At 37.5% G+C, this 13,611-nt stretch overlaps 1 protein-coding gene across 1 annotated transcript in view; it reads right to left on the bottom strand.

Annotated features, from left to right (window-relative positions):
- tll1 (tolloid-like 1) overlaps nt 1-13,611 on the bottom strand; it is a 69,301-nt gene that overhangs the window by 34,999 nt on the left and 20,691 nt on the right. The window contains exons 4-9 of the mRNA XM_059334378.1: nt 6,867-6,989; nt 6,580-6,660; nt 4,276-4,449; nt 4,058-4,175; nt 2,532-2,710; nt 1,438-1,543 (exon numbers count right to left, since the gene is read on the bottom strand). Coding sequence (XP_059190361.1) covers nt 1,438-1,543; nt 2,532-2,710; nt 4,058-4,175; nt 4,276-4,449; nt 6,580-6,660; nt 6,867-6,989 — 781 coding nt within the window. The remainder of the gene's footprint in view (nt 1-1,437; nt 1,544-2,531; nt 2,711-4,057; nt 4,176-4,275; nt 4,450-6,579; nt 6,661-6,866; nt 6,990-13,611) is intronic.

Genomic DNA, 13,611 nt, shown 5'->3' with positions numbered 1-13,611 from the left:
CCTTCGGTCCAAGAATGTGTGTTTGAATGAGTAAATTAGAGAAAAATTGTAAGCACTTTGTCTGGTACGGTAGAAAGGCGCTATCTAAATTCTGTCATGTCTGTCCACCATATTTGCACATCTGACATTATCACTCAATTGGAGTTGTGTTTCTGGTAACCTAAACAATAAAAATATCCAGTCCCATTTTTTGGTTTCTATAAATACTTGAGTGAAATATCTGTTTTTTCAGCTGCTAAATGCTCCACTAGTTTTACCAGCTAGCCTCTAACTGTGTCTGTCTGCTGCTTTGTGCTGAGCAGGTACAGTTCAGTCCAGTCCAAAAATATGTGTAACCCACTATAGAGCTTCTTTAAACCAATACACTGCAAAAAAGCCAACTTGTATTTTTTGGCCTAAAACAGTGATTTAAGTTGGTAAAACTTGGAAATATAAATTATTGACATTTAGGGCAATAATGTAAGTTAGCACAACAAAGCAAGCCAGTTGTCTGCTCAAAAACAAGTTTGTGAGTTGTTGTACTTATATCTTTAAGTTGGGGTTCACAACAAGGGACAATAGTTCTGATAACTCTTATTTCTTTGTTGTGAAATTCGGTCATTAGCGAAACCTAGCGGCTAACTGATGCTAGCGGCGCTGCTTGTTACAGCTACAAGAGTAGCCATTAGCGTATCAATGCTAACTCAAAATTGTGATCGCAACATAAGCTGACATTTCATAGCGGCGTTACAATCGTGCCAGAGAAATTCAGAGTTGAGCAAACTCAAAAACAAAACTTAAAATATTTAGTTTAATTGTCCAACTTAAAATTTAACCGAAGTTTGTTGCCTTGAAATTTTGAGTTCACCCAACTTTTCTTTTTTTGCAGTGTAGAAGCTGCAGATTCAGGTTTTAAAAAATGATCTCTCGGTTCATAACTACAAGCAACAACTCTGTCATTGTTTTCACATTGTTATTATATCACGAGAATTGTTTTAACGGGTCACGCACCAAAAAGATTGGGAAACACTGCTACAACTTAAAAACAATTGGCTGACTCAGACCTAAGAAGTATTTCCTGTATGAGTTACAGAACAAATACCACCATAAAAAAATAATTACACATTCTGTTTGTAAGGATTCTGTCGATCTGTAAGACATAAATCACTAAAGTCTACAAACTCCGTTTCCTTCACTGCTGTCTCTGACTAAAATGCCTCCTCTGTTGTGCTTGTTACTTGTTATACGTAGTTGATCACAAGCTCAGTCATAATTATAGTTAACACTGTTAAAATAATTTGCAATGTGCCCAGGAAAAGTATATCGAGCCTTTATTTGACCCAGGTGATGAAAGAGCAGACTTTAAACTTGAGAAAAATCTGTTTTGACAGATTGTGTCTCTAAAGCTGTTTTGTCAATTCCACTAAAGTCGAGAAAAGATTTTGTGCTGTTGGTTACCGTGAGAAGGTGTTCCTGGCGTAGTGCATGATGCTATCAAAATCATATGGCTCCCCGAGAGAGTTGACCTCCCCTGGCTCCATCTTGAGAAAGTTATACTCCTGGCCTGGGAACCACACGTACAAACACACACACATACAAGCAAACAAACACACACATTTGCACACATGCAAGAACAGCAGCGTCAAAGGGATATAGTTTTATCATGCATCAACAAATAGTGCAACCATAAATGTATACACAAACATACTCTTTACATAACACTGAATATACAAAGCAGAGATTAGAGAGTAGTTTGGATTTTTTTCAGTTGTATTATTCAAGGTATTATATAAGATATGGTCGCAGAAAAACATATGTTAGCCACCTAATAAGATCAATATAAGCTTTTAGTTTACGGTATATTTAGAATATTTTCACTGCTTTACCTTGCTGTCAGAGAGCCCTTTTTTGACTGGGAACGGGAGTCATTATATCCATCTACTCCATTGACAAAAACACTAATTTAAGCTTACAGGACACTCAAGTTTGTTTGTGCTATTATGTGACTTTCACCAGCAGCATAGTGGAAAAGCGCTGATACGACAAATTGGGACACTGTGAAAAACATAATTAAAACAAAACACATCAATTTGCAAACTGCGACTTTAATTCAATTGAATACAGTACAAAAACATGATATTTAATGTTGAAACTGGAAACATTTTGTTTTTTGTAAATATGTTCACTCATTCTGAATTTGATACGCTCTGTTTTTATTTATGCTTTACACAGCCTCCCAACTTTTCTGGAATCAGGGTTGCATGTTTCCAAAAATAACCCTGGGTCAGGTCTGATTCTGTGCTGTGTCATTTGATTTAACACCTGTCAGACTGCGTTGAGGTGCAGAGGAGTTGTGTGGGAGGAAAGGAGACTGCAGGTCGAGGTGACTTCACAGTCATTAAAAGCCTCATTTACAACAGAGACATGCTGGAGATGTGGAGGGAACGGTGTTTCTGTTCTGCATATCCATATATGGACTAGAGCCCGACAGATATATCTTTTTTTTTTAGGAATATCTGAAAACACACACAGGTGCATCATGGGAGTCTCACCTGGTTGGATGTTATCACGGATAATGGTCACGTGATCGTCACGGTCAGGTCGCGTGTGCTCGTGCCAGAAGCCGATAACGTGACCCAGTTCGTGCACCACGATGCCAAACTTGTCACAGTTCTTGCCGATGGAGATAGCCTGGGGCCCGTTGCCACGACGACCCACATAGGAACAACACCTAATAAGGATTAGTAGGAAGTTGATAGCAGGGAGATAGGCGGAGGATTTTTACTACACAAAATAAAAGCATCAGCAGTGCTGTATGAACACACTCAAACACAAACACACACACACACACACACACACACACAAACACAAAACACAAACATACACACACTCTCTCACTCACTCACTCTTTTGCAGGATTTCCTGTCTCGTACTACGTCCACCAGAGGGAAAGCATCAGGATTTATTTACATAAAACGCTCTGATAACGCTGCAGTTTCATAACCCGATGTGAATAAGCTGTGAGAATTCACATATCGCTGCTCACAGAACCCACACACACACACACACACACACACACACACACACACATAAAAAGCACACACACTCATTCTTCTTTTTCTGGTTAGCCGAGACGTCCGTGCCAGGCTAACAAATCTGATTAAAGTTATCCAGCGAGCTGATTGCAGGGTAAGGATCAGGAGTCACTGGAGTAGATCGAGTCTTTTCTTTCAGTATTTGCAGCTCTAGTACCAGCACTTCACCCACAACAGGTGCCACAGTACATTGGTTCATACTGTGGTTCTATTATCTTAAAACATTATTTATTTTTCTGCATCTTTCTCTTTCTCTCTCTCTCTCTCTCTCTCTGTCTGTCCCTGTCACACATCCAAGCTGCAGAGTATTTATACATCAGATTAAAGTGTCTAATCTCAGATGCAGCCAGCCAATCACAGAGCACGAGCCAACTGGCATCATCTGCTAACAGGCAGATCTGAATGACATTCATTATAGTCATTTATAATATCATTGTTCAATTTAAAGAGAGGAGTCAATAGATGTACATATATATGTGTAATATGTACGTTTTTTTTAATTCCAGCTCAAAAAATTAGAATATTGGCCACCATATCTGTAATCAATGAATTTTCCCCCTCTAAAATCAGTATCGGCATCGTTCCCAAAAACCACATATCAATCTGATCTGATCTGCTTGGAGAGATGAACCCAAATGTCCTGATTTCAGCTGCTCTGAAACCTTACAACTTTCAACCAGCCAGTGAAGAGCCACCACTGTACAAACACACTATGACCTCGCCGGGCTGCCACTCGACAGAACAATGCACTTCTGCAGCGTGTGAGCAAAAAAACTGCACAAACACACAAAAACTTAGAATGAGCAGTGTGATTGGTGGGACGGGGAAACAGCAGCAGGACAGGAAGGAAAGTGGAGCTATTGTTGAGTGACCGTATCGTCTCTCGCTGTGACAAGGTCACTACTGAACTCTAGGTATACACACACACACACACACACACACACACACACACACACACACACAAAGAAATTCACCAAACTCACCCGCAGGGTCTGTAGGTGAACACGATGTAGCTTTCCTCATCTGTCTTCTCAATGAAAGTTACACACGTCTGTTTCTCCCAGTGACGCATGGCCTGCTTAAACATGGCCCTCTGACTACCTGAAACACACACATTTCACTTCCTACTTTTACACACTCACACGTCACTGTGTATGTTACTGTTGAGCTGAACGGGCAGCAGTCCAGTGGAGTTGCTTACCAGTGAAATTTCCTCCTATGACGTAGGGAATGACTCCTCCAGGCCAGATCCTCTCAGCTCGTGATGTGGCCGCTCGAGGAAAACGGTTCTTCACGACGTTCCCATTTTTCCCACCTTTCCCAGTTTGACTCTTGGGATTGGCAGGTCCCTTGCTGGAGTTCTTGGGGAGATAGTCTAACCGAGTGAGGAGAGAGGAATTGATTGATTGATTGATTGTCTTTATTTCGAACATGCAAGCAAGTAAAAAAACAACAACAAAAAAAAACAAGTTTAAATATTAATAGATGAATAAATAAAAAACGAAACAAAAAAGCAAAAAAAAAATTGAGAAGACAGACACTTTCTGCAAGCTCGAAAGGGAGTAGGAAGAAGTAAAAAACCTATCGAGTCCTACCCCTTAACAGGTCTCTATGTCTATATACATATATATATATATGAATAATCAATATAGTAATATACAAATATTATAAACAATTATATATATATATATATATATATATATATATATATATATATATATATATATATATATATATATATATATACTATAGAACAACATGTTAGCTCTTATGTGTGCTCAAACAGAGTAAATTACTGGTCTATTATTATGAATATCAGCTCATAAATGCGCTCTGACTTTATTGGATCAAACCACTTCTTATTACATGTGACCTTTCAGAGTTTCTTCTCAGATCAGAGGGTAATAAAACTCAGACAGATATAGCTCCGACTGTGCAATACACTGTTTTATTAAACATTTCATTTTCAGAAGTTTATAATGTTTAATGAATGAGTTGAGTTGTTCTAAAAAAGGTAACTCAAACATTCTGTAGTTCTGGATCTGACTGCTTCAGTCAAGTCAGGGTCGTGGTACAAACTTAGCTCACTTGCAACGAGCATAAAGAAGGAAAGCAGTCTAGCAACACATGCAGACAAATTCCCGGATGGATTATGCAGCTTTTGGACAAATTAGACAAAAAAGGAAACAGTTGGGGTTTATTTTTATCATTCTTATTGCTAAAGGCATAAGGCATACAGGCATAGGTGTAAACATTTTTTTAGCAAGCATGAATGCATGCATGAAATGTTTTTAGGGTTTTTGTTTTTTGTATTATTTTATAGCTGCTGGATCAAAAGACCCTGTTGGTGTACAGCTTTCATGAAAATATGTACAAAGGCAATGTCTTCTCATACTAGAAAAAATAATTGAATTTCAAGTTGAAAAAGATCGTTAAGGGGGTTTCCTATGCTGTTAAACATAATCATTTTTGACCCCTAAGACAACACAAGGGTTAATAACTGCGATTTTATTGCAACTTTCCTTAAGAAAGTTACAGGGGAGTATAGGGTGTGTGCTCTGAAATATGATTAATACAGCAATCATAATCTGTCTTCCCTCCTATGTTCAAGCGCTTATGAAGAAACAAAAAACATGATTTTTAAACCTCTTGCAAATTGTGAAATGCTCTTTAATTGCTCTGCCAAGCTGATAGCATCTTGGTGCTCCTGTGCTATTTGCACATATTTTAATGAGGTAATATGCAAACAAAGGCACAAAACCTTTCACTTTTCTGTGCAAATGAGCCTCACTGCAAAAACTGTCCAATTCACAAAGATCAGTGATAGTCAGTTACAGTGAACTTATCAGCATCTTCAGAGAGTTGGTGGTAACTGAAGCACATTCATAACTGAGGCCCTCCGCTTCAAATCATACTGTCTTTTACAGTCTGAAGGTGTCATTTGAAAATGCAGTAACACCGACAGACTGAGATATTAAACCGTAAATACGGTCACTCTTTGCCTCTGCACCAAGTCAGTCAGGACCTGTAGCTTGAAAATTAAATGTTTGTGTTCTTGGTGCAGCATCAACATTTATACATTACCACAAGGACAACTGCCCTCAGCTGCAAAACTTAATGGATGCTTCGCAAAAAATCTTTTGTTAACTGGACTTGTGCAATCTACAGCCTCAATCTATTCTTTGTGAATTTGCCTGCCTGAGTATAGAAAATAACTTTATTATAAACTGATGCTTTTCAGCCTGAAGCCTTTGTCAGAGGTGTTTCATACTCATCACAAAAACAAAAAAACACACACAGTTTGCAAATACTTGGCACATATTTCTAGCCATTTGCATGTTTTATAATGGGCCAACATTTTTTCTAAAACTAAATTTGAAGGTTGATAACCATTGGCAAATAAAATGTGTAACTTAGTAGCTGAAAAAGGAAAAAAATGAGTACAGTCGTTAACACAGAGTCTGTGGTGACAGAAATGAGTGTTTGTTAAGTTTAAGTTCCTTACCGAAACCAAACCTGCGTATTCTCTCCAGCAGTAGATATAAAGATCCTCTCTTCTTAGAAATATCATGTTCCTCCAGGCCACCTGACACACACAAGAGCCAAGAATCAAAACACAAACAATGCACAATAAATTCTGATATCCTCAGGTGGCCCCTGTCTGCTTCCTTCCTATTGAAGCTGCTTTACTCTGCAGCAGACGTGTAATGAGAGAGAGAGTTTCAGAGGAAACATGGGAGAGAGCATTACATGATGATTACTGAGTGAGAGTGAGACGTCCAGTCCACTTACCAGACGTGTGTCCCTGCCGGGAGTGTGTGTGCATGTGTGTGTGCTGTGTGAGGTCTATCGTCCTGTCGATCTGGAACATGCGTAGGTCCTCCTCGTCTAAAGCGATGTCACCCCAGAATGCAGCTGGAAGTTAAGAGAAAAACATCTCTTATAATCATAGCAAACAGCAGAAACACTAATATTATCACATCTCTAGAAAGGACAAATGTATTATTATTATTAAAAGCACTGGAACATCGGAACAAGGTTTTCTCCGTCCCAGGTCTGTGATATCTTCAATTTAAGTTAACAGATACAGCAGGAACAGAGAACGTCAGATATTGTTCCCGTTTTTGTTTATATATATACACTACCGGTCAAACACCACATTTTTTCTATTTTTTTATTGAAATCACTTACAACCTACAAGTTGCTCCACATTTAAGGGAACTTCTTCAACAGAGTTGGGAAGAACTTTCTGAAGAATATTTGATTTCCATTGAGTGTGTTCAGCTGTTCTATCTGTTAAGGTGGCTACTTCCATGAGTCAACAGTTTAGAATACATTTTCCTTTCTAAATTGATTCTATGATTTATTTTTTAACTTCAATTGTTTATTTGTTATAATTTCAGAGTACACTGAGACATTAAACTGCATCATTTTCAATAGCATTCTGGAAAAGTTGGGGTGTTCTAAAACTTTTGACCAGTAGTGTATTATTTACATGTATTGAGCTGCAACAAAAGAGGGGTGTGTGGTTTAATAATTGTGAATAAAATCCTTAAATAAAATGAAGTGAACCAGAAATCAGAGGATGACAAAGTTGAAGTGACTCAGGATACATTTGAGTGCGTAAAGTAAAAGAAAAGCACTTCCCTGATTACTATGGCAACCTAAATTTTCCAATATGTTATTTCCATGACCTAGGAAAGTTCAATCAATATTTGTGAACATAAGCTACTCTCTCAAGGCAAGAAATCAGACAACGAAGTCTCAAACTTTTGACATCACCAAGTATAAATTCTGGAGCTGCTCCATAGACAGTGAATGAAATGAGCTTTATTTCATTGTAATTTTCTCACTTTTAAAAACAGAAAAATTAACTCATATCCTCAGAACATTCCCCTGGTTGCGCTCAGTGTCATTTATCTTTCAACATCTTTCGCAATTCATCGTCTATGGAGAAAGTCCAGACTTGATACTTGATGACATGAAAATCTTGAGTTTAAGCAAACTATTTTTTAGATTACAGAGATATTTCATATTTTTGGGCTATTACACCATGTATGAGTTTTTAAAATGGGTGTATTCCCTTTAAGTCCCTCATGCTCCAGTGGACCTACTGACTAGCCAACAAATCAGCCTGTGGTTGTACTATAGCAGCTTCCAGGTATGACTGTGAATATAATGTGTGAGTGTGGACAGCACATTGTTAAAAAGACAGTAAAGCTCAGCCCTATCATGGACTGAGTCAGAAATACCATAACAAAAACTCTGCACAGGCTTAAAAGAAATAATTTGTAGGCTTTGCAAATAAGTAGTGTACATTATGCACTTTCCTTCAACATGTGCGTATTAAAATCACTGGACCAGAACATAATTGGATTCAGTTAACAAGAGCTGTTTTCAGAATGATGCCCTGTTTTGTTTTCAAAGCTGTTGGAGCTTAGATTTAATTGCAATTAAGTTCAGTACAAGTACAAACATTTTGACCCGCTTAGACCAGAGGCCAGATGCATAAAACTCTGCAGAACAAAACCATGTGCATTTTTAATAGGTTGGTGGTTAGATGCCTGAAATAAGGTCTTAAGAGATGTTCGAATTTTGTCATATGACATAAAGTATGTGAGTAAATACCTCCTAATTTTGGCTGTACTGCTGGTTAGCTTGTCTTAGACCGCTTGAAGCATAATCATAGTGAGGTTAACCCTCTATGGTACAGTGGTGCCCTCAGGCAACATACCCATTTTTGGCCTGTCAAATTTCTACAATGCATGTTTTTGAGTGAAGCAATACTTTAAAAAAGAGGGAAGAGTATAGGGAACCAATAGCAATGCGTTAATTTGTCACATGATCTCCAGGAGGCCATATTCAAACCCTATTTTGCAGACTTTTCCAAAGGAAACAGCGTTGCCATTTTGCACCACAAAAAATCACTCAAATCGGAATTTCGTGGCCCTTTTCCATCAGGAAAAAATATAAATTCCTACTGATAGGTGAGTAAACCTTCATTTTTGATAGTTTCATACACTTAGACTGTTGAAGACAATCATTTCAATGGGTCGTGGTACAATGGTACAATGTTGCCTACAGGCAACATTCGGACAAGAAACCGGTTAAAAAAGTTCCTTTGATAATGTTTTTTTTATTTAAAATGTTATGTATTGTACCCTGTTGAAGCTACTGAATCTTTTACATGTTTATTAAATCAATTATGTTAACATTTATTTTAAAAAATGTATTTTTCACTTGTGCAGCCTTATGGTACAATGTTGCCTACGGGCAAGATTATGTTTATTTCGTCTATTTCTAAGACACTCCAAACATTTTATTTTCCTAACTAGCATCATAATGCGTACCATAGAGGGTTAAAGTCTGGTCACCGTGAAGTTGTTCACTATAGCATAACGTTAGCTTTTTACTTCTGTCGGCTACATTAACGCTACAAAGATCATAAAAGTGGTGTTTCATTTGTGAAGATTATCCTGCTGAACACAATCGCTAAGCATCATGAACATGTGTTTTCCACAGAGCTTATTTTCTGCAATGATTCAAAATTCAATGCAAAAATCCCATAGGCCAATTCTCAGTAGACCCCATGGGGATGCTAACTACCAGGTTCATTTTGTCTCCACTCTATTGAGCCTCTGAGTTATGTCAACGCTGTAACACCATCATAGTTTCACTCCAATTACACACCCGATACTAAACCCAAATACTTTTCTACTTGTGTTTGATATCAGCTGCCCAGAGAGATTAGTGCAGCTTTGTTTCCCTCCCTTTCTATCACAAACACTCGGTCACCGGCTCCCAGTGGTCTTACAGTGGTCTGATATCAGGCCATGTGTAAGCCTTTTGGCAAGTGACACTCCCACCACTGTTCCCTCCACCACTTCCACCTCTTCCCCTCGCCGCTAACTCGGATCACTCCAGCCTCTCGTCCCTCTTTCCAAACAATCTGGTTAAAGGTTTCAGCAGGAGTCGTGCACACTGTTCACATCGTTCAATCGAACACTCATGCGTCTATATGTACACTGAAACAGTTATCAGTCTCTATAATCACTACTTCCCTTCACTGTAGAAATCCTTTTCTAACATTCATTTTTCAGGTCAACCAAAGCTACTATAAGGTCTCTGCTACAGGTAAAATCAGGTGGGTATTTTGGACCATCGAAGCCTTTTTTTCGTATAAATTATTTTTGTTACCACCCCTCCACTGCAGCTTAGCAAGAAAGTGGTGTCTGTAGAAACACTCAGAGAGGATTTTTCGCTACTACTTAGTACTACTTTTTCATAATTAGGGCCTCGGGGCAATCGCACCGAGCACTGGTCCCATCCTTTAAGGATAACTGGGTCTGGGTTCCTATGGATTAAAATGACTCCCGTTCCCACAACATGCCTCATCTGCCTTCCTCTCTTCATCATCTTACTGAAAAACCTTCCTTTCCCGTCGCTCCTGCTTCAGTCTCAGCATCCTTTTGTGACTCCCTGAAACCAGTTTGCTTTCATTTTTTTTATCCTCCCTCTCCTTCCATATCTACAGTACATCTCGCAGCCTCTAACAATGAACAACTGGGTGATAACCATCGCTAAATGATTAGCTGAGCGGAGTTACTGCCCTCCACAGGGACTCAAGACACTAATACATTAACAATGGCATGGGAGAAGCTTGTCACTTAGCTAATCAGGATTGCCACTAAAGGAAATGGGGGGTCAGGGTGCCATTGTGCTCAACTCCGAGCTATTGTTGAAGTGAGGAGCAAACCACAATGACCACAGATGGTTTACAAATCATGATATCATATACAGACTAGGAGTGTGTGGTGATGAATGGTCATATATGATATGTTGGTTAGATGGTTATGAGGAAAACGTCTGAACTAATGGGTTGTATTTATTATATCATGTATCTATTACCTAGATCAGTAGTTCTCAACCTTTTTGAGTCGGGACCCCCAATTTAACATGCATGTTGTCGGCGACCCCCACTCTCTGTGCACGTGAGACACAGAGTCTCACGTGCACAGTTCAGATCATACAAACTCAGTTGATACAACAAATTTTGGACAAATAATGAAGCACAAAATGACCCAAAAAAGAAACTAAATGACCAAAAAAAGACACAAAATGACCAAAAAAGACACAAAATGACCAAAATAAGACACAAAATGACCAAAAAAAGACACAAAATGACCAAAAAAGACACAAAATGACCAAAAAAAGACATTAAATGACCAAAAAGACTAAAACACATGAACACTTTAACACAGTGGAGACAGAGCTGACTTCCAAAATGATGTGGCGATCCCCAGAAATCATCTCAAGACCCCAATTGGGGTCGGGACCCCAATGTTGAGAATAGCTGACCTAGACAGTATTATATAAGACTATTCTACTATTCTAATCCCTCAAAATATTCATTTTGCTATAATATAAAACAAGTAAGATTAGATTAGGTGGAAGCTTAGATCTGTGCATGAAAAATAAATAAACAGTTAATCAACAGAGCCTCCCCCACACTGTAAAAAAACAAAACTTAAAATTGTTGGTCTTACAATGATTTTTCCTTCATCTGAACAAAAAGTTGTAGTGTATCATTTTATTTCTGTCAACTATCTTTTTTAGGTTTCTTATGTAAAGTTGGTCTCAATTTAAGGAAGCAGAACTCAATTTGAAGTTTGAAGATCAAACAAAATAGTCAGAATGAAAGCTCATTAGTTGGCAAAGTTTAAGGTTTGCACTTTTGCTTCACTGCAAGAGGACTGCAGGTTCGAATTTGTCTTGTGGCTCTGTAACAGTTTTGGATTTTTCCAAGTTTTAGTTTTAATTTCGTTGTGAATTTTTGTTTTCAAATTAAAATTAATAGTTTTTTAGAGTGAGTTTGCTAGTTTTAGTTTAGTTTTTATTTTTTGAAAATGCTTAGTTTTAGTTTAGTTTTTATTAGTTTTAGTGTTAGTTTTAGTTTTTTAGTAATGGGTATGTGCCTTCATTTCCTTGGTTTATCCATCTCAGCCTCAATAAGGTTATTAACTCTTACAGTTCCAGGTGTTTTGTATTTTGGTTGAAGTGTAGACATCCCAGTTTCAGTAAACATATTTACCATGTGTTCCTGCATGTTGAAATAGAAACACTGAATTATGTATGAAAAAAGTTGCAAAGACGAAAACGAAGGACATTTTCACTATAATTTTAGTCAGTTTTAGTTAGTTTTGTAACCACACAATACAGTTTCAGTTAGTTATTGTTTTTTTAAAAAAAACTCTAGTTTTTATTTTTATTTCAGTTAACGAAAATGTTTTTTCAATTTTAGTTTTCGTTATTTTGTTAATTTTTGTTAACTATAATAACCTTGCTGCCCCTCGCCCAGCTGAGATCAGCGGTAAAGGATAAGGAATGAACATCCTTTATTTGTAATTTTTAGAACTCAAAAGTTTTTGTACAAATTAAATGAATTATTTGAACAAAAAATAATTAGTTCCCCTCGAGACTTTTTGATTTTTTTAGTTGGCCTCGAAACTCTAAAATCTAGTGCAGAAAGTTGCCTTGAAATTTTGAGTTTTCTTAACTTTTTCATTTTTACGGTGCAGAAAAAATCTTAGGCCTGTTGGCATATTTTTTGACGGGGGCCCAGCCCGGACCAACAACAGACTGATGGCTTCATGTATGATGCCCCATAGCATTTGTGATTACAGAATAATGGACACAAGGCTCTTAACTTTTTCTACCATTAAATTGGAACCATGCCAAAATACAATCTAGAAATGTGGATGTCTGTTTTTCTAGATCAGGGGTGTCAAACTCAAATACACAGTGGGCCAAAATTTTAAACTTGGACAAAGTCGCGGGCCAACATTGATATTTATTGAAAAAATTGACCTAAACAAGTTCAAACGAAATGGAACAAGCAAAGCTTGATATAACTTAATATTGCAAACATGCAAAATCAAATTTCAAATAAAACCTATCAATGGCATTAATTTTTTACATAAAATTTAAATAAAAATCGTATGTCCCTTTATTTTATATGCGGCCTTCTTTAAATTTAAATTTAACAGTAATCTTTTTCCACAGGCTAAAAATAAATGTAAGAATAAAATAACAATAATAAACCAAATGACTAATAATAATATCCTTCAATGAATGTGCAACCATTCAAGCCTTGGACTAGCAAGAAAAAGTGCATAAAAACAACTTTAATTGTTGCTCAGTTTGCTACACACTGATCTAGTGTGTTCAAGCCAAAACATGAGCAGAGCATTCTGGGATTTGTAGTATTATTTGTGCTGTATAATACCGGCGGGCCAGCTCTGGTTGTCATTTGGTATTTCCTCGCGGGCCAAATATAATTATACTGCGGGCCAAATTTGGCCCACGGGCCAGAGTTTGACACCTCTGTTCTAGATTATCTTTAGTTAAAATAATTCTATTATTAATTCAATAGTTTGCATTTCTGTTTCTGTGTTGAAGTTAACAATGCACACAGTCAAATGTGAACTAACTGGTAACGTTAACATTCATAGAAAGCTAAACATTACTTCATTAACTT

This window comes from Centropristis striata, chromosome 1, assembly GCF_030273125.1.
Source record: "Centropristis striata isolate RG_2023a ecotype Rhode Island chromosome 1, C.striata_1.0, whole genome shotgun sequence".
Classification (NCBI taxonomy): domain Eukaryota; kingdom Metazoa; phylum Chordata; class Actinopteri; order Perciformes; family Serranidae; genus Centropristis; species Centropristis striata.
The sequence above is the reverse complement of the archived record's forward strand: the minus strand, read 5'-3'. Positions and strand labels throughout refer to the sequence as shown.